This window comes from Crinia signifera, chromosome 2, assembly GCF_055691185.1.
Source record: "Crinia signifera chromosome 2, ASM5569118v1, whole genome shotgun sequence".
Classification (NCBI taxonomy): Eukaryota; Metazoa; Chordata; class Amphibia; order Anura; family Myobatrachidae; genus Crinia; species Crinia signifera.
In genome coordinates, this window is record NC_139218.1 from 80051952 (window position 1) to 80073518 (window position 21567).

The following is a 21567-nucleotide window of genomic DNA, read 5'->3' on the forward strand; positions in this document are numbered from 1 at the left end:
AGTTCTCAATCAGTTTGAGCAAAGGGGATATCTGTAGGGACAGTGCTTAAACCAGGCATGTACAAACTATGGCCCTCCAGCTGTTGTGAAACTACATATCCCAGCATGCCTTGCCATAGTTTTAGCATTCCCTAATAGAAAATTGTGGCAAGGCATGATGGGACTTGTAGCGTCACAACAGCTGGAGGGCCATAGTTTGGACATGCCTGGCTTAAATCATACACTAGTAGTAACATCAAATATTCATCTATACTTTATAAAGCACTAGCTTTGGCTGAAATGATCAAAAGTTATGTATGCACAATTGCTATGGGGTGGCCATCGCTCACATCACATCATTGCTGTTTTTATAAATGCCACCTATACCAAGACTGGTGTATAAGGTGCACTTCACCTTGGAGCTATTTTTCTGTCCACGGTGACTGGCTATTAATATCAGAGGAAATAATATAGAGAACCAATAAGAAATCAGCACTTGACTGTTGAGCAGAAAGCCAGCACAGACTGACAACCAGTATTTTAGCTGGCATAATACCAGATTTCTGCTACATATATTTACAAGTCTCTAAAGCTTGGCATACACTAGGCCACTTCTCCCCTCAGAGAAATCACCCGTGATCCATCCTTGAGCAGCCTGGTACCTTCCTGAGCGGCAGTATCGCATGCGGACCTTTTGCATTCAATATATCACATGTGATTCTAGCCAAGCCTGCAGGCTCAAAAGTAATCTAGCAGATTGCTTCTGCAGCTGGTACGACTCGCAGGCTCCGGTGCGCACGGGACTGCACATTGCAGCGGAACTGCTGTCAATCACATTTGGGCACTTTTCATGTGATTGATTGCATGCAAATTGCCCTATTGTATGGGGGCTTTAACTTGTGCTTAAGAGAACAGGCAGTCTGTCTGGAAAGGAGATCTGTCCATTATATAAAAATATACATAAACAACTTCATTGACAGGATGTAATAGCGTCCAAGTTCGCCAGTGGTGTGGGATCCTGGACGAACTCAGACGCAAATAGATCCAGCCAAATATTTCTACCAAGAAATCACAGTGTTTTGGTGTGTTTTATACAGTGGTCTCCATATAAATCCTTATATCCTAATATAAGAGTCAACTGTATTTAACAGCCTAACACAGAAGCTATCCAAGACATCTCCTGTGTTAGGTAAATGACTGGGTACTTGTTTCCTAGTACGGCGCCCATCGCATACCGTATTTAGTGGTGTGCAATGCGATCTTCCCTTTAAATTAACAGGAGTGCTTGTACAATGAAATATCGCATCGCATGCCAGCAAATGGCATGCGATGCGAGTTTTAATTGTACAAGCACCCATCAGGGTGCTTACAATGTTAAATGCTCCCCCATTGTCAATGCCACCCCGAAGCGTGGTGAGCGTAGCGAGCCTGCGAGGGGCGGCGGTACGCGTCCTCCGACCTTTTCATACCCCCACTATCCACGTCAGCGTGGAGCTGTTTATAGATAGTGGGGACGAGCGCAGCGAGCCACCGAGCCCGAAGAGTGGTGAGCCCTGCGAGGGGACGCGGAATACATGTAAAGTAATCCGTGTCCCCTCGCCACACTATCTGAAATCAACTCCACGCCGACGTGGATAGTGGGGGTTTAAAAAGGTCAGAGGACACGTACGGCCGCCCCTCGCGGGCTCGCTGTGCTCGCCACGCTTCGGGTTGGCGTTTATAGTGGGGATGGCGTTGACAATGGGGTTGCATTTAACATTGTAAGCACCCATCAGGGTGCTTGTACAATTAAAAATCGCATCGCATGTCGCTATATTGCTTGCGATGCGATCAGATGCATTCCGATCAAAATTGGGGGGCGCCGTGCTAGAAAACAAATACCAATGACTGCCACAGACTGCGGTTCCTGCTACAGCACCCCACAAACTGGTATCTTGCCTACGGTCATATGAGGATTTAATTAAATTAAATGCATTGAGAGATCTGTTAAGATCTTTATTGCTCATTTGTGTGTCCATGCAAATAATGCGCTAGTGTGTTAGAAAAGAAAATCATCCCTTATTGCAGTAATATGCACCAGTATTTTTTGGGACCTCACTGCTACAAATAAAGGGTTATAGTAAATAAAAGCAGTGTCGAAATAAGGTTGAAATGTATGAAATGTCGACATGGCAATTGTCAACTTATGAAAAATTTTACATGAGTTTTTTCATGTTTTTATAACATTTGTAGATATCATTACATGTACAGTACCCCTTCGCTTTCCATACTTCGGCCAAAGTGACTCATTCTGCTATCGCTGTACTCTTTACTGTTCTCAGTTGGAAACTACATGCATGGTAAAGTATAAAAAAGTAAAAAAAAATTAGAAAGAAAAAAAAAGTAAAAAAAAAAAAACTATATGTTGACCTTTCCATAGCTTACAGGATGCTGAACTTTTGTCTATATCAATATTGCCAATGCTGACCATATGGTGTTGACTTATGGACTGGATACTGTACTTGAAAACTATAGTACAATTTTTCATATACATTCTATTTCCATACTATAATACACTTATGATGCTGCAAGAAAATTAAAAATAGATTTAAAAGTGTACAGTAATTCTAACCATGTAATTCTGACCAATGTCTGAGCTCTCCAAGGACAACCAGTAAGTGTGGCAACTTTAGGCTTTAGAAAGCAACAGTGCATAGATTCATGACAAGTGCAGTTAGAATTCCAAATTTCCCTAACAAATAGAAGTATGTTTATACACATGTATAAACAGTATAATAGACAGTAGTTTATTTATCTCGGCAAGTACCATATAGTGCAACTGTGGCCATGTGATACCCTATAGCTGTGCATTATTGTAGAATTATGCTAACTATGTTGTAACAATAAGGAATATAAATGTCAGAAACATGAGGTTCAGACAATCTTATTTAACTAGTAAATATACAGTACATGGATCACGGTTAGTGACTTTAGCAATGAATTTTGATTGGCCTGCTATTGTGCAGAGGGATGCATTAATTGTTAGCTATGATGTTATATTGCATTCTTAATAATCATTTCCCAAAATGTTCCCTTATTATTCTATCCAAGTACAATTAACACATACTGTAATACACTTTCCTCCCATCCGATGCCCACATTATCAGGTCTTCTTAATTTCCTGAACCCAATGTCCCATATGACGTACTCACTAAATTTGTTTACTATGCAATTGTCGGGTCTCTAAAACTTTATATGCAGAACCAGGACATACATAAGAGAAACAATTGAATACAGTTTAAATGGCCTGCGGTTTAATTAGAATGCACAATTGTCCATGAAACGTTAAGTATAATAAGTTACATGGGGTCATATGTACCAAGCTTCAAAAAGTGATAAAATGGAGAGTTATAAACAACAAGCCAATCAGCTGCTGTCAGTTTCCAAACCCAGTCTTTAACATGGCAGTTAGGAGCTAATTGGCTGGAAGTTTATCACTATCCATTTTACCTCTTTTTGAAGCCTGATCCATCTGGCCCTGAGGGGCATATTAATCATTGTGCAATAAGCGCCATGGCCATTAATGCTCCATAGTAGATTTCTTTTTGCAAATGAAAGCTAAAAGGATGACATACTTTATACAAATTCTACTGCTGCTAAAACATTTTTTAGAATCTATCTACTTACTACATTTGGAAAAACAGCTAAGCTGTGTTTTACATGTTGTGACAAATTGAAAAGAAAAAAAACAAGATGTATGTGGACACATCTGTATGTTGGATTAATGTGTTATTGCAGTGAAAGGATACTGTGAAACATAAGGGTTGCTGCGATGATGCGGTCTACTTCTCCACTTGATGCCTTCCCCTTCTCAGCTAAACTCTGATAAGTATGCAGAGACAATCACAATGTTGAAGGGTAAGGATCTCTAAATGAATATCAATACATACTAATCTATCAGAAATGCTGAGCCACTGAAGTGGTACTGGGGCATTAAGAGGTCGATAATGTCATTTTTAGCATTCAAGTGATCACAGGGGCCTGAGCCCATGTTTTTAGAAATTGTTGATTGGCTTATTTGTGAATTGTTGAATGCATGGTGGAATTTCTGATATGAAAGAGGCTAGGACCACAATCCATTTTTTTTCCTATAAAACCTGTATGTCTTTGAATTATGTACTCATGCCGGTCTGTCATTGTGCACAAGCATGACTATTGTCAAAGGAACTGGATAGTGTATTGGTCAGCATTACTGTGTCACAGCACAGACGTCGTGAGTCTCAGCCCTCAGTGTTCTTTTGTTCTACCTATGTTAGCGTGGGTTTACTCTAGGTACTTCAGCTTCCCACACACTTTAAACCTTGCTGGTTTAGTTAGTTGGCTCATGAAAAAAAATAATCTTAATCCAGTGGTTCACAAACTTTTTTGAATCACGGCACCCAAGAGCAAAAATTTCAAGCTGAGAAATTTAGAAACAAATATCAAATGAAGTAAAATTGTGTTCATATGTCATCCTTAGTTACCTTGTGAATAACAGAATTTACTTCACTTTGTCCACATATTTTAGTATTTGCAGCCAAAAGTACTGGTTTTGCCTGTTAGATGAACTGAAGGAATATAAATTGGTACTGGACCACCAATCCAAAGCACCCCTTTTGATGAACCACTACCCTAGTCTGACGTGAGAGACTGAAAGCGCTGTGGAATTTGAATCTCCTACATAAATAACGGTTAATAAATAAATATAAGCAGCACAATTTTTAGGTTTAAAATCCAGAAGTGGTTGTGCCTACAGCTGATTGTTACTAATTCATGGGAATGTATGCCATTAAATTCGCTACTTTTTGCTGAGTTTTTCTTAGAAACATTCACTTATTCCCAAGTGCAATAATATATAATAAACACTTCATAATCTGTATTTTGCAAACAAATTGTAATAACATCTCCCCAACAGCACAATCTCTTATTACAGTCATACTGGTATTAGGGAGTATGAATGCGGCCAGTTTGCTTCCTGGATTATTGCTCCAAATATCCATAATGTACATTCTTTTTGATTCTTTCCATTGCCTGAGTTCTTACTTAATGCCTTCCAATAGCCTGTAAGGTTGAGTCTCCCATATGCAAATATCCAAAATATGGAATATTTCGAAATATGCAATTTTGTGAGCAAGACAGAGATAGTAAAACCTTTGCATTCTTATGGGTCAATCTATACATATGTTGTTAAATGTACCAAATTATCAAACATATTGTAAAACAAATAATCTTCAGGCTATGCATATAAGGTCCACATGTAACATAAATGTATTCTGTGATTAGACTCGGGTCTTATCCTTAAGAAATCTCATTATGGCATGCAAAAAAGCCCAAAATATCAGATAACCAAAATACGGTTTGAATATGGGAGACTCTTCTGTATTATGAACTGAAGCACATGCTATGATTCCCCTTCAGACATGATCAGGCCCACCATATGGGGGTGTACTGTAGGTCCTAGTGTCCCTGGCCCGAACAGAGAGGGGGCATAGGGGGCAGTAGGGGTTTAAAGCTACCGTCAGTGGATGGTAGCTGTACAATCCGGTGGCAGCCAGGCAGACACAGTGCCGGTGGCATTTAGAACACAGAGCCAGTTGCAAGCAAATCACAATTTGTGAACTAGCAGCCAATAAAGAACCACCACAGAAGAGGCTCCTGATTGGCTGTTGTTCAGTGAACTCCCATTGGCTAGCGGCCAGTGCCATATTGTATGTGAAATGCCATCAGTGCAGTCTCTGTATGGCTGCCACCTAGTGCTCCAGCTGCAATCAGATGGTGGCCCCGATCCATCCCAGGCACTGGGGCCCTGCTTAAATTGTCTATTGTGGGCCCTCCAATTTCTAACATATGATATAGTTTATATATGAGATATATAATAAATATATATAATATGTACAGTATATAATTTTACACATACATTCGCAGAACAAAGGATTTGGACACCAATCCTCTTATCACATTCAAGGGTAGATTTATTAAGCTCTGTGAATTGATAAAATGTCTGGTTTTTATCACTGGCCAATCAGCTCCTACCTATCATTTTTTAAACCAAGCCTGTAACTTCACAGTTAGGAGCTGATTGGCCAGTGATAAAAAAACAAACAGACACTCTATCACTTCACCAAGCTTAATAAATCTGCCCCTCAGCTACTTATATCTTTGAACCATCCTGATTTCAGCATGACAGTGCCGCTTTTAAGGTACTCTCAAGTGGTCTCATCTGCAGGCTGTGGTGTTAGGAATTTGGGGGACACTATTATGGCAGTTATGCAAAGCAGCAGTACAATTGAAGCTAAATAGATGCAGTGTGGTGTCAATTTAGCATCAGGAGGAGGTTTAGGGCAGCCCAGTAGCTGCCGGCATGCTGGACTTGTCATCACCATGATATGAAGCAGGAGTGTGACATGCAGCCATGCCCTTAAATCACCATACTAAAGGGGCATGGCCTAGTAGGAATGAGGTAACTCTACCTTTTTTGCACCATTCTGAAAGCAAATTGCTTCCTTCACAGGTGAGATCTCAGCAGGTAGCTATGCTGTGGTAGAACCACTCTGGACAGAAATCTTTGCATTGATTCATTGTGTCACTAAAATAATGTTTTCACCTTCATTATTTATTTATGAACTGTTTCTTATATAGCGCAGCATATTCCTTTACCTGAAAAAGCATAGCTACTGTATACCACTATACCTTACGGGTTTGGTCTTTTAGATCAACAGTGTCTAGGTCTACAATCAAAATGTCGACAAATAATGGTTGACAGGGTCAAAATGTCAACATGAGTCTTTCAATTTTTTGGGTTGACAATGGTCGACATGAGTGTTTCATGTCTTTTTGGGTATCTATATCAAGATAAAGTAAGAGAAAGTTGTGTGTGATTATATTCAAAGGCGCCCTTCCCAGCAGCCCAATTCCAAATAGATCCTCACTGGTTCAATCAGCCAGTATTGTAAACATAGGATAAAGTGCAGGTTAGGAGCTTTGGATATAGGGCGCTCAGGTGGAAAGAAGAGTTACCCCTTTGTCTGTAAAATGAAACACGTTTTTTCACACGCACCAACAATGTTGTATGTGTATCTCACATTCATAAAAGCACAGATAATTATTACATAAAAAAGTCTGTACTTAAACCCATTGCTCATATATTTTGGTAGAGTTTTTAAGGAGAACGGGGTAGGAATAATCAATGTTAAAAGTACCTCTACTCTCGTCTCCTGTGCTCAGATTTTCTATTGCGCCTTCAGGTGTCCATCTTCAGTGGGACCCAGGTCCGTGCTGCTCTGTATATCTGCAGCAGTGGAACCGGCTTCCAGTAGACAGTATGCGTTCTGCCCCTCGGGATTGTCCGCTGTGTGCGGAGATCAGATAGGCGTGCAAGGGGTTCAAGTTGGATTATATTAAAAGAGCTGCTACGTAAAATAAAGAACTGTGGTGACCACGTAATTTTACCGATAAAATGGCAAATCTTCTTTCCACCTGAGCGCCCTATATCCAAAGTTCCTAACCTACATCTATATCAACATAGGCCAGATTGGACACATATAAGTGTACCACTGCCCTCACCCTTCTTTGGTTATGGTGCCTCGCGGAACTCTATTATAATCTAACTTTGTCACGTGAATGTCGGCTTTTATGAAAAAAACAAAACAAAAAAACATTATGTTGACCTCTTGACCACAAGTTTTGATTGTCTACTTAGACACTGTATAACTAAAGCCTGGATACCATACTTCGCAGCTAGGGATTCAAATCCCGGGATCGATATTGGTAGGATCTCATAATTTAAGGAATTTTTGTCCGGGATTGAAATAGGCATTTGCATTTCTCAGGCCCGCGCCTGCTGTGCAGCCACCTAGCGTGATGTTAAAGGTCACATTGCACAGCCACAAACCGGTTGCCCCCATGGTCAAGTCCGATATCCACCCCCTATCCTGTTTTCACCTTGTGCCCCCTCCTCGTTTCCCACATGCTTCGCTGCCTCTGGCTGCCTTTGTCCGCTGCCTCCTACTGTCTTTATCTGCTGCCTCATCTCACCCCCGCTTCACTGTGTCTGCCCATTGCAGGACTACTTCTAGACATTTTTTTTCGTCCGGAGGCCAATCCCGGGATCCCAGAACCTCGGGATTGTCAGTTTATCAATCCCGAATCTGGGATTGAAAAAATGGCCCAGGATTGGTCCCCCTACTCGCAGCTTCAATCATATGACTATAAGTCTACAGCCAGCGGCGTAACTAGAACTTTGTGGGCCCTACAGCAAAATCTTAAAGGCCCCCCCATCCAGCCTTTGTCACTACAATGTCCCTTAGGGACAAGAGAGAGAGAGAGAGGAATGAATAATGAGTAAAAAAGAGGGAGAGAGATATATATACAAAGAGAGGAAGAGTGTTAGTGAGATAGAGAGATGAGGGAGAAAGAGAGGAATGAATAACAAGAAAAAGAGGGAGAGATATATACTGTACAAAGAGAGGGAGACTGTTAGAGAGATAGAGAAATGGGGAGAAAGAGAGAGGGGAAAGGAGCAAGAAAAAGAGTACTACTAGAGCACTACTCTACTACAGGATGAGGGAGGAGCCACAGCTGGACAGGCGGGGCATAGTGATGGTGCACACACATGGTGCTATGATCGCATGCATTTTCAACTTTTACCTTCAAAATGCATCGTGTGTAAATCACATCGCATCTTGTTATTTTTGGTTTGGGATGTGATGCACGCTCCTGTGCATCGCATATCGTAAGTCAAGAAAGTATGTGCAGCTGATACTGTACTGTACTAGATCGCATCGCATCTAGTTCAAATTGCATGCTGTTGTACAGAACACATGCAGTACAAAACGTGCCATACATGGGCACATTAACTATTAAGAAAAGCTTTTATATTGAAAACCTTAATGTGTGTATGTGTGTATGTTTGTGTGTGTGTGTGTGTGTGTGTGTGGGGGGGGGGGGGGGGCGCATTTATTAAAAAAAAATCCTATATGCCCCTAAAAATTACAATTTTGGAGGCATGTATTGAAGGATGCTATGCAGACTGTGGTCTCCCCTGCAGTAGGCTACTCTCTCCTGTCTCTCCTGCCTACCATCACAAGTTCCTTCTCTGGCCAAGCTTCCCCTATAATGAACATTAGGCATGAAGACCATTTTAATAAAATAATATGCTGCAATGGATCATGTTAAATAGCCGACCCAGTATAAAATTATGGGCATAGCTGCGACGCATTTTGTTCCCAAAACATTAGATATATCCGATAAATCTGTAAAAATCCTAATTCTGCCTTAAAAATACATGTGGACTCTTATCGAATATGCATGTGTATGTTTATTAGCATTTCTTTCTTTCCCATTCTCTTTGTACCACTTTGTATTGTTAGAATCTCTTTCATTCTTTTCTCTATTATTTTTTTACTTTATTTTTATTTAATAAATGCATATACTCTATTGAAAAGATTAAAAAAAAAATATTGTGACTTGTCCACCCTCTATCATAGCTCTAGCTGTCAAACAAGTATGACAAAGATTGGTGCTGCTCCGAAGAAATAAAAATATGGATAGAAAGGACATTAGATTTACACTAAAAAAAAAATCTGTGAACTTGAAATTGCTTACGGATATACGTGTCCAGGAATAAGTTTTCATTTCATCATCATACCACTAAAAAAATAAGATGACACTCATTATCGTTCAATTATAATATCAAAATATGCAGAAAATGTAGCCATTATGTTAAAGTAATGAGTAATGAGAGGGTGGGTTTTTTTGCACAATGGCAGCAGCTATATTAATGAGGTCCTCTCATGCAGCAAGTGCTCTAGCTGTTGTCCAGGCATGCCACGTACTGTATTCCTAAGCAACACAAAATGCACTTGGTAATGATGTGGTTTACAGCCGTGCTGTGCAATTTCACTACGGACTCCATAATGTAAGCTGACAGGGTTCTAACATAGTCTATGTTGCCCTACAGGCCACTATAACACTATTCCTATTTAATCTGTACCATCAGACTACAACAGATGCATCTACTACAGGTCAAACAATGAACAAGAGCAGTGGTTAGTATACTTAAAGAATACATGAAAATATATAGGTCTAGTATGGGCTGATCTACAGGTAGTGGACAAATAAAATGGAAACACCAAGGTACATGAGGGGCATCAGCATATTGTAAGCAAGGTTTCCACATAGGATTGGTCATGTTAGTTTACTAATTACATGTTAGATAAACATGTGTACACATTTTTATAGCTTATGAGCGAGGCTTGCATGGCTGGAAGAAGAAACCTAGGAAAGCAAAGCCTGGGATTGGTATCACGATATTGGAATACAGGCCAAAACATGTTGTGAGTTACGGTATTGAGGCACGAATGCAGATTGGTTTTCAGTCTTGGCAACATCGAGCATTAGCACTAAGCTCAGACACTGCCCAGAGGGTGGTGGGAGTGTTACGTTGTGGCTGTGTGACTGTGTGTAGAGTCCTAGAGGTAACGCTGCCCAGTCCCACAAGTGTCTTCCCCTTATACAGTTGCTGGTGTGGTTCACTGTCCCACAGAGCTTGATTTTTCTTAGTGTGGGACTGGGCGGGGGGGGGGGGGGGGCGTGTCATTAAAGTTTTGGATGGGGCGGCATAGAGAGCCATGAGTTCCATTTTACAATATTTTCATTGATAAACTCAATCCCAGGTATACCGTGAATACAGGGATTAAGATTTTTCCAATTACATATCCCATGGTTGGAAAAAGTACTGTGATCTTAAAAAAAGAGGCTATTGGGGTATTTCAAAAAAGCTTCAGTAAATAACCACCATCAGAAAATGGAGTCAGTTGGTGAAAGCACACATACTGTATCAGGATCACTGTATCTCTGCAATAGTTTGAAAAGCAAGACAAATTGGCAATGAACTACAGGTGAGTAACTGAAGATCTGAACTATTAATGTGTGGTACTGTACAAGTAACTAATGTAGTTCAGTGATAGCAGTATATAGTTAGATTGCTGTGCATACTGTACATTACCCTTCACATCTGACTATGCAAGCTTGACAGTGTAGTCATTAAAAAAGCACAGGCAAGGCATTGCACCGTTAATGGAATGATATGTGGTTGAAAAAAATCACCAACATGTTCTCAACAAATGGGGAGTATACTGTATGTGCTCCAACCTAATGTTCTTTTCAGTATTAGGGACTTGTTTCCAACTGTAAAGGAATTTTGTGATAACTTATGTTGTGGGGTACATGTGCTTGGCATGGATTGGGTGCAAGTTATTCCCTTAGAATTCAATGTCAATACTAATTGCTACTAATTGGTATGTAGTGAGCATCTCCCATTTATGCTGCAGGATTCCTTTCCAGATTGGATGGAGGTCTACTTGGAAATATGGCCACTATCCAAAGCACAAGTGTGCTTGCCCAGTGACCTTCTCAGGCCTCATACCTTAACCAAATCCAGTATTTATGAGAAATTGCCACCACAACCTACCAGTGATTTTCTTGTGCAAAAATTGTGCAACTGTATACCCCCAATGTACATTCCAGACATTGTTCGACTCAATACCACTGACCATACTGGCTGTACTTTGTGGCCCAATTAAGTGAGTTGTACTGGTATTTCCGTTTTTGTCCAATACCTGCATGGACTTATATTGGACGAAAGTCAAGTTTATTTAACATTATACTTGAACATGGTTTGGCACATAAGCAATAAGACACCAATTCTCCATGTTGGTGTCATGTCAATGCATTATAAAAATTCCATGAGAACTGCAAAGCAATGACTTTTCACTACTCCCAAGCTTAAACATGTAGGAAACAATGAAGTAAAATGTATTATAAATGAATTATGCAATGCAGGCGTTTGTCAATTACGGTTCTTTAGCTGTTTGAGGCAAATGTTAGGCAACTCATCAGCAGTAAAAAGGATTATGTAGTCTATCCTTGATTTGATGTCAATGGATGTTTAAAGCCAGGGCAGTATGCAGTTATGTTTTATATCACACAAGCGAGTACATCAACATGCTATGACCAAGTCATTTCCACCCCCCTCTAATAATCAGGATACAGTTTCCTTTTTAAGCATTCGAGTAGAATTTTTCCATGGCTAAAATGATGGCGAATGACTTATGATTAAGCTTAGTTACCTGCAGAGCAAGGGGCTTCCATCTCATATTTTTCAGTAAGGCTGGTGCTGAGGTAAGCATGCTCTGAGGTCGCTTTTTCAAAGTTAAGATAACACCACTCGGGTCTTCTCGTAGTGCATTCACCAAATTTTTCAACTGCCACCCCACCTGGTAACCAGCAAAATTATTAAAATATAATTGACAGTATTTAGAAGGTAATGATCCCCAGTTACATTAACGAGGAAATAAGTAGACAACATGGATGAATTTGGCAACCCAAAACTAGCAGCAGAAACAACACATACAAGATCATTCTAAGCCGATTTCTAATAGTAACCAAATCCTTAAACATACATTAAGATATTAAACTCTTGGCGGGATGACTGGAATTGTCCCTAGATATGTTCTGGGTAACATGATTGGCCCAAATTTCATGATTATTCTTGCACAGTAATAAATAGACCAATTTTGTGAAATGTTCTATTGCTGGATTTATTGTACTATATTAAATTACTGCACTCTGTTATTATACGTTGTAACGTTATATGCAAATATCAGAATGTATTGCCGTTGTTTTTGGTCGACAGATTGTACCCGAACTCCAAGAGGCTAGAATATTTTGAAGCTAGGAAGAATATCTTCACTGTCCATAGAAGTTTGAAATACTGCTGGGATGGAATACCCCCATAGTAAGTACAGGTGGTACAGAGTTAAATGCATTTCAAACACACCAACGCTCCTTAAGGCCTAACTGGGTTGTACTGTAACAGAGTTCTCATGTAGGCAAAGTCGGTACATGTGAGTTATCCGGACGCCCGATTTGAAAATCGGGTCGGATCGGGCACATCGCATCGCATCGCATGCGACCATCGGATGCGATGCGATGCGATGCGATGCGATGACCCGATTTTTCCATAGAAATCAATGTTAAAATGGACTGAGTCCATTTTAACATGGAATTCAATGGGAAAAAGGGGTCCTTTTCATACCCCTACTATCCAAGTGGGCATGGAGTTGGATATAAACCTGTGGCGAGCGTAGCGAGCCACCGAGCCCGAAGCGTGGCGAGCGTAGCGAGCCCCGCGAGGGGACACGGAATACCGTCCCCTCGCGGGGCTCGCTTCGCTCGCCACGCTTCGGGCTCGGTGGCTCGCTGCGCTCGCCACAGGTTTATATCCAACTCCATGCCCACTTGGATAGTAGGGGTATGAAAAGGACCCCTTTTTCCATAGGAATCATTTTAACATTGATTCCTATGGAAAAATCGGGTCATCGCATCCGATATCGCATGCGATGCGATGCGATGCGATGCGATGCGATATCGCATCGCATCGCATCTGATTGTATGCCTTAACTTAAGGCATACAATCAAAAAATCGGGCGTCCAGATAACTCACAAGTACCGCAAAGTCAACACAACTGTGTTCTATACAGGATTGAATATAAGCACAAAATACACCTGCTTTTAGGTGTGTATTTTCACCTAGAATAGGTGTGAGTGTGCAGTGATGATTATGACCAGTAGCAAACAGCGTCACACAGATGCGGTAACATTACAAGATGCGCACAACTTTGCACATAGGTGAATATAAGAAATTTCTTATGCATGCAGCTTTGGAGCATTACAAATTGGACTTACAGTACTTCCAACTCATAGGTTGCAGACACTTGCCTGGAAAACTTCCCAGAGGACTTTAACCTGGCCTCACATACAGAAGTGTCAAGACAGATCAGACAAAAACACCTACCTAACCTAATGTAGTAAGACCTTTCACCTACAGCACAGCCGTAGCAAACACTCACAATGTATTTAACATTAATGTCTTATGTTGCAGTATGCATTCCAGAAGCTCCTTATGGTGCTCAGTTTTGCGGCGACAATTTAGCAAATTGGTCACTCCGGGGTCTGATTCAGTTCCGGTCGCATTAAGGTAAAAGATGCAATGTACCAATGCTTGGTACACTGCGCATGAGCAGAGCTCATTCAGTGCTTGTGAAGTATGGGGTTACTCAGAAAATGGCTGCAGACATCAGAAGATTAACAGTCAGCAGATGTTTGGGGGGTAAGCAACAGTCTGGGATGGTCCCCGTTTCAAATAATGGAGGCGTATTGCATGAAGATTTCATGGCCTCAGTGACAGAGCTGTTGGGGCACAGTTTTAGGTACCCCCAGGAGATAATCAGCCGTTCAATGGTGAAGTGGCAAAGTGATCTATATCTCCCGACATCTGAGGTACTATACTCTGGACTCTCAAGCAGCAAATCCGCATGCACACCCAAAAAGGTTACCTGTGCAAAAGGGGGTGTGTCTTAATGAGAAACTCACTTCTATCAGCAAACCATGTAATATTTTGAAGCCAAATATGGAATACAGTAAGATGACCATTGAGCAGAATAGTTTTAAAACTTCTCATCACCACTATTTTCTAGATCTGTGAATGAGAATAATGTTATTGCCATCAAAACAAAAGTTTAAGCCAGGCATGGCCAAACTATGGCCCTCCAGCTGTAGCGAAACTACATGCCAGCATGCCTTGCCATACTTTTAGCATTTCCTAATAGAAAAACTGTGGCAAGACATGATGGGACTTGTAGTTTCAAAACAACTGGAGGGCCATAGTTTGGACATGCCTGGTTTAAGCCATGCATTCCTACAAAAATGAGCTTCAGCACTTTATGGCCAGAATGGTCTTGAATATTTCTAAAATTGTGTATCCATTAATTATCATGAAAATTTGGTAGAACGCTATCTTTACAATTACCTTGCATAATGTATTTAATATAAGCATCCTTTACAATTGTTTAATGCAAATCGAAGAGCTCTTGTTCTGTGCTGTTTAGGCACGTCATTATGTTAGTCATTATTTTCAGCACCTTTGTCTACAGAACATAGGTACTCTGTGGCAATGATTATAGTATCCACTGCAGAAATCAGGGAAAACCTGCAGCGCCTTCCAATTGTATATGTTCACAGATGGAAGGTAGAAAGGTAAGGAAATGCATTTTGAAAAAGCTACAGGAGGTCTTTCAAAGAGCAAAACATTAAAGAGCTCTGCAAGTAGAACATTCCTTCTAAAAAGTATTCAACACAGACTGACAGATGTTTATTTTCCCTAGAACATTAACAAAAAGACATGCAGTTCCTGCACGGATTACTCTGGTTAGCATTCTCTTTTTATACTATTTTCTCTGTGCTGAATACCACACCCCTAAATGTTAGGAATAATTTGGGATTTCTCCTGCAATGTTTAAAAGCTGTGAACATTTCTTCTTTTTTACACAGTGACCTTTTATTTCAATGGATATATGCAGCATATGCATCATACATAGAAACTCCACTGAAATGAATTGGTCCATTTAAAGGTACTGTATTAGATCATTGAAATAAAAGTGTAAATCTAAACAGAGCTATCAAGCTTGGACTACTCTGCACATACTTTTTGAACTGTGCAATAGGATGTACGCAGGAGCGCGCATCGCACACGGCAATTGCACCGTGTATGGGCACCTTTCAGACAACTTTATTGATGCAAAATATAGGTGTACCTTACACTCCACTCACTGTTCATCACAACCTTCCAACGAGGCTGCTACATTGAACATGAGGGACCAAAATCGGATTCAGTATTGAATCCCGGCGGTCGGGATCCCGGCGTTCAGAATCCCGACGCCGGAATCCCGACAGCCAAAATGCCGACAAGGGGGGGACGTGGATCGCCCCCCCTTGCGGGCTCGCTGCGCTCGCCACACTAATTTATTCTCCCTCCAGGGGTGTCGTGGACACCCACGGAGGGAGAATATGTCGGTATTTCGGCGGTCGGGATTCTGAACGCCGGGATCCCGACTGCCGGGATTGTAACTGCATCCCCCAAAATCAACGGTTTTATTAATACAGTGGTGAAAGAAGAATTGGGGAAGTTTACGGGTTTTTTTTGCATAATGACCATGGAATTTTAGGGTCCGATTTTCGGTTATGGTATTTTAGACCTACAATGTCTAGGTCTACAGTCATATGGTTGACAGTGAAAAGGTCGACAGGGTCCAAAGGTCGACAGTGAAAAAATTGACAGGGTCAAATGGTTGACAGGGTTGAATGGTCGACAGTCAAAAGGACGACAGGGTAAACGTTGACAGGGTCAAAAGGTCAACATTCAAAAGGTCGACATAAGTTTTTCATGTTTTTGTGTGTCTATGTTGACGCTGTCTAAATGTACCACTGCGCTTGCCATTCTTCAGGCTCAGTGATCACTGCACTCGGCACACTATTACATTCTCCCTTCACACCGTAGTGGATGGTTGGGTATGAAATACCACCTGTCGGCACATGTCGACTCAAAATTTTGTAAAAAATTGCATGTTGTCCTTTTTCATGTCGACCTTTCGAGCCTGTCGACTTTTTGACCCTGTTGACCAATAATGGTTGACCTTATGACTGTCGACCTAGAGTCAATCTATCATGAGTCCGGATACCCCGGTTTTCATTATAATGGCACTACTGACTTTTCAAATTTTTTTTATTACCCCATAATCCCCCCTTTCCATCAAGGCATTCAGGAAGCAGTGATAGAATGGGTACACTATAGTATGCAGCTGTCCTATATAGGCACTGACAAGCCTATGGCTTGCGTTTACAACAGCAGGGGGTCTTGCTTGCACAGACACCAACTCATGCTGACTGGTTGAGGATTTGAAGAGGAGGAAGGAATTTATTTATATATTTACAGTTTCTTATATAGCGCAGCAGATTTACAATAGTAGACAGTGATAAAACAAACTGGGTAACAACAGACCGACTTGGAGGTTAGAGGGCCCTGCTGCAAGCTTACAATCTATAGCAGGCATTCCCTACCACGGTCCTCAAGGCACACCAGAACAGATTTTGTATATTAGGTTGACATTCATGATGATGACATGAGAATGACATGTTCGTAATATTGACATGGAAAAAAAAGACGACATGTCAAAATGTCAACAATATTTAAGGTAAGACTTACCCTGAACCTAATGGCAACAATCTCACAATGTCAAGTTGACCGCCGCCACCCTACACCCCTACTGAGCACAGGAGCGGGACCGGCGCATCTACCCCCAGCAGCACAGCATAATGTGACTGCCAGAGCGCCTCCCCGCACACATGCCGGGGATACATGCCTAGCCCGTGCTGCAACGCATCCGCAGCAAGTTCCCGTGCACGGAGCCCGCACCCTATCCGCAGACACACCGACCACCACCGCCCTCCACCTGCCTCCCTCCCCAGCCGCCCACCGCCACTATGAAGCAGGCTCTGATGGAGATCATGAGGATGAATCGGATGTGCCGGATGGTGCTGGTCACTTGCTTGGGATCCTTCGTCCTGGTCATCTATTTCCAAAGTATGTTTCACCCAGGTAAGCCTCCTCCATGTGCCATGCTACCCTTAACCATGCGGTGACCAGCACCCCTGGCTGGGCGGACAGTGTGACAGTGCTGGTGTGCAGAGATGCTGCTGTCATGTCCGAGTCCTGGGTGTCACACTACACTTTCCCCAGGGCATGCACTTACCCTGGTGGATGGGTGATGTGCAGGATGTACCCATGCCTGGTGCTGTCACACACACGTGCACAGGTGCAGGCTTCCTGTGTGTCCCTCCCCCTATAGAAGGATGGTACTTTACAGTCAGGGCCGTAGTGTTGAATGTGTAATGGGCATTACAGTTTGTTATATAGTATGCAATGGGCATCATGTGTGGCCTTATGTGTAATTGGTATAACAAAGTTCGCTAAAATGTGCAATGGGCATTACGGTGTATGGTATAATGTTAGGTTGTGCCTCCTTTTCACCGCGCAAGAGACTTGCCTACTACAAATCGGAGGGGGGGGGGGGGGGGGGACGGGACGGGGGGGGACATGCCCCCTCCCCCCAATGCCCTTGGCTCTCAAATAAGCAGAACGGAGGCTTCTTCTGAAGGGTGCAAAAAGATGTTTTGGGAAGAGCAAAGGCATTCACTAAAAAGAGCATTTATTTCACATTGCACATTGCGCATTTATGAAGATAATAAAATGTCAAGGTGCTTTTTGGCCTATGTAATAACTAGCTTCAAGAAAATAAACATCACATGAAACATATAAAATATCAGTGTGCTATATAAAATACAAGTCTACCCTCCTTGTCAAGATTCATTAGACTTCAGAATAAATTGAGTATCAAAAGTTTAGTACAATAAAATGATTAGCAGTAGAAGGTAGTACATTGATATGACATAAATGCTTGGAAGCACAATGTCAACTTGCATAGTATACAGTATCTTCCAAGAAACTGCTCTGCATATACCCAGGACTGTCTTTAGACACATAAGCAAAAGGTACAGACTTAATTATACTTACAGAAACAATTATACTGGATTTTTGGATACAACAAATGGCTATAAATATGATGCAAGTATATGTTACTGTACATCTTCCTGGTGTAAATTCCACACGTACAGTATGCTACTGGTGACAATCTTAATGTATTTGCATGCAAAAGTTACAGATTTTCATAAAGGTGCCCACGGTACAATATTCCCCGTGCATTTTGAACTAGATCGCATTGCAAGCGATTTGTGTGCGATGTGATCGGCACCTAGTTCTTAAAGCGCAGGCTGCACAGACTCTATGTGCTCTGCGATGGGATGCCAGTGGGAGCGTGCATTGCATCGCACAGCACCATTGTACTGTGTATGGGCACCTATATACTTGCAGCATTTTACTGCCTTCATTTTGACACACAATTACAACCAACTTCCATTCACCAAAAGCTGAGAACACACTCTGCATTTCTTGGTGCCCATAACACTATGCACAAGGGGTCAGACATATTTTGAAAAGTAATAAAATGGATAGTGATAAAGAATCAATCAGTTCCTAAAACTGACCATATACCTAAAGATTTATTGTCCGATCTGGCTGATTGGAACAAAAATCTGGTAACTTATGTGAGCAAATCACAGTTGACCATTTGCTTTGAAATCCAGTAAAACTGACAAAACATTCAGTCATTCAGATACTACCAGATTTTTGGGCAAACAGCCAGATCGGACAATTACTCTTTAGGTGAGGGGCCAGCCCAACTGTTATTTTCCAAACTCAGCCTGTAACAGGGCAGTTAGGAGCTGATTGGCTGGCATTTTATACTTTTCCCGGCTTAGTACATCTTGCCCTTAAGGCCCCCATACACAGGTCCGATTCAGTCTGTTTTCATTCGATTTGACAGGATCGGGCTGATATATTGGATGAAAATATATCAAATCAGATGTGTTTGACATCAGTTTCGATGTGCGTTCCCATGCGCACCGGATCGGAGCCTATAGATCATATGTGCATGTACATATGAACTATCTGATTGGATATATCAGTGACACATTGCTGATGCTTTTCAGCACCTGCGATGAATTGCATCCGTTTCATAGGTGTGTGCCAGCTACCTAAAGCCTGCATAGCGGAGAAGCACCCTCCCCGCTCTGCGCCTCCGAGACCCCCTGTTACTCCCTCCCCCAGCGCTGCGGAGGGCAGGTGGGACATTTCAAAACTGAGGGAATATATTTTCTAATTACAAACAGGATTAGAAAAATTTAACTTGAAAACAGTTTCAACAGTTGACCATATTAGTGAGTACAGTACACATCCTCTCCCAATGGGCATGAAAAAAAACGCAATACACTTTTCCAGACACACAGGATTACGTGCTGTGAAATGTTAGGAAATTCTGAACTAGACATATCCACCTCAGTCTAGCATAAAACTCATAAATAAAATGTAAATCTCATATGTTCCCTCCTTTGTTTGTCTGCTACTACTCATTCAGCAAAGATTGTAAAAACAATAACATTAGGCTTGGCTGCCCTGGGAGAGGCGTTGCGAATGCCAACGACTCAGCCAGTACCTGAATGAGTTTAATCTATGTATTGCTCGGCTATCACTTGAAGAAACGTCTCCTGTGGTGAATACAAATTTCCACTTTCTATGAGCAGAATTTGTTGTGCTTAGAAATGAACAATTGTACATGCCAGTAAGAGAATTAGCATCTCCATCTGGATTCCTCACGCGGAGATCAAATGCACTGACTTTTTTCAATAAGTCAAGTAATTAATAATGATCATCTCCAGTGGATTTACAGCAGATTGCTCTTGCTGTGAACATTTTAAGCAAAAAAAAAAAGTTAACTGCGCAAATGTGAAATCTGTTAGAGTAGCTATGGCATATACTGTACTTACACAGCAATACAAGTTGTAACCATTTATTTTAGGTGCAGGTTTGACAGAGGGGAGGATGTACTAAGCCTTGAAAAGTGATAAAATGGAAAGTGATAAACCACCAGCCAATCAGCTTCTAGCTGTCATTTTTTAAACCCATAGACAATGAATAGATATTTCCCTTAGCCAGTGCTGGTTTGTTCGTTTGTAATGATGGTCCTCAGTACACCAATAATTTCACAAGGGACATAAACGAGGCTATGAACTGAAAAAAAAAATCACTTCACGAAGAGCTTGGTTCAGTGCAAGAACTGGTAGGGATAGCCATCGGTGCAGTTGCCATTGATGGCGATTCTGCACCCAGCCATCGATAGTCAGAAACTTTGTGACGGATAACCATCGATAGTTTTAGACTGAATAGCCGGAGGACCAATCAAAAATGTGGGGGCGGGGTGTCGAGGGGGGAGCTATGATCAGTGTCCTGGCACCTTGAAGAAAAAAAAAGAAACATTGTTTCTACTATGCCATCAATGTAGGGAAACCATCTGGCTTTCCGCCATCGATGGAAAAAGTATTCAACATCGGCCATAAACCAATGATGATTTTTAATCATCGTTGGACATCCCTAAGACCCGGGTGCTGGCTCTGGTCCAAGTTCCTCATGTTAACGGATCTCTGGAAATCAAACAGAAAAGCACGTCCTTACCATGGTGCTTTTAATGACCCATGCGTTCCGACCCTTTCTCAAGGTCCAATGCAGCATTGGAAAATATTGAGGAAGATGTCCCCACTCTTCACTGTGTGTCAGTTATTTTCGACTATCTATTGTAGGACATTTCCCTCATATAGTGGGTTCTACATACCATCACAGGTGCAGATATTTAAGAAGCAATTTACTTACCATTTGTAGGCATTTAACGATTTAGAGGAAATTTATAAAAGGGATAAAAGTGAAGAGAGAAAGTTCTAACCAATCAGCTTTTAGCTGTCGTTTTAGAGGCTGTCTTTGACAAATGACAGGAGCTGATTAGTCAGTACAGTAATTCATTCACTTTCATCTTTCTCCAAGCATTGATAAATCTCACCCTAAATTTGGTGTTTTACATGTGATGTACTCTTTGGCTGGTCCTGTAGCACAATGTACATAAAGTAATGGCTCCATCAGTAAGTTACATTGGCACAGCCATATGGCAGTCACCTTAAGAACTTTACCCCCCCCCCCATAGTACATCAGGACGGGTGATCACTAGCAAG

The 21567-nt window shown here is 41.5% G+C and overlaps 1 protein-coding gene across 5 annotated transcripts in view; it reads right to left on the bottom strand.

Annotated features, from left to right (window-relative positions):
• Positions 1–21567, bottom strand: part of CNKSR2 (connector enhancer of kinase suppressor of Ras 2) — a 326527-nt gene that overhangs the window by 177661 nt on the left and 127299 nt on the right. For 3 of the 5 annotated variants that reach the window (XM_083172468.1, XM_083172467.1, XM_083172471.1), the window contains exons 10-11: positions 12126–12272; positions 9601–9645 (exon numbers count right to left, since the gene is read on the bottom strand). The exons of 1 other annotated variant lie outside the window; for it this stretch is intronic. In XM_083172468.1, coding sequence (XP_083028594.1) covers positions 9601–9645; positions 12126–12272 — 192 coding nt within the window. The remainder of the gene's footprint in view (positions 1–9600; positions 9646–12125; positions 12273–21567) is intronic. One more of the 5 variants, XM_083172469.1, reaches the window with a different exon arrangement.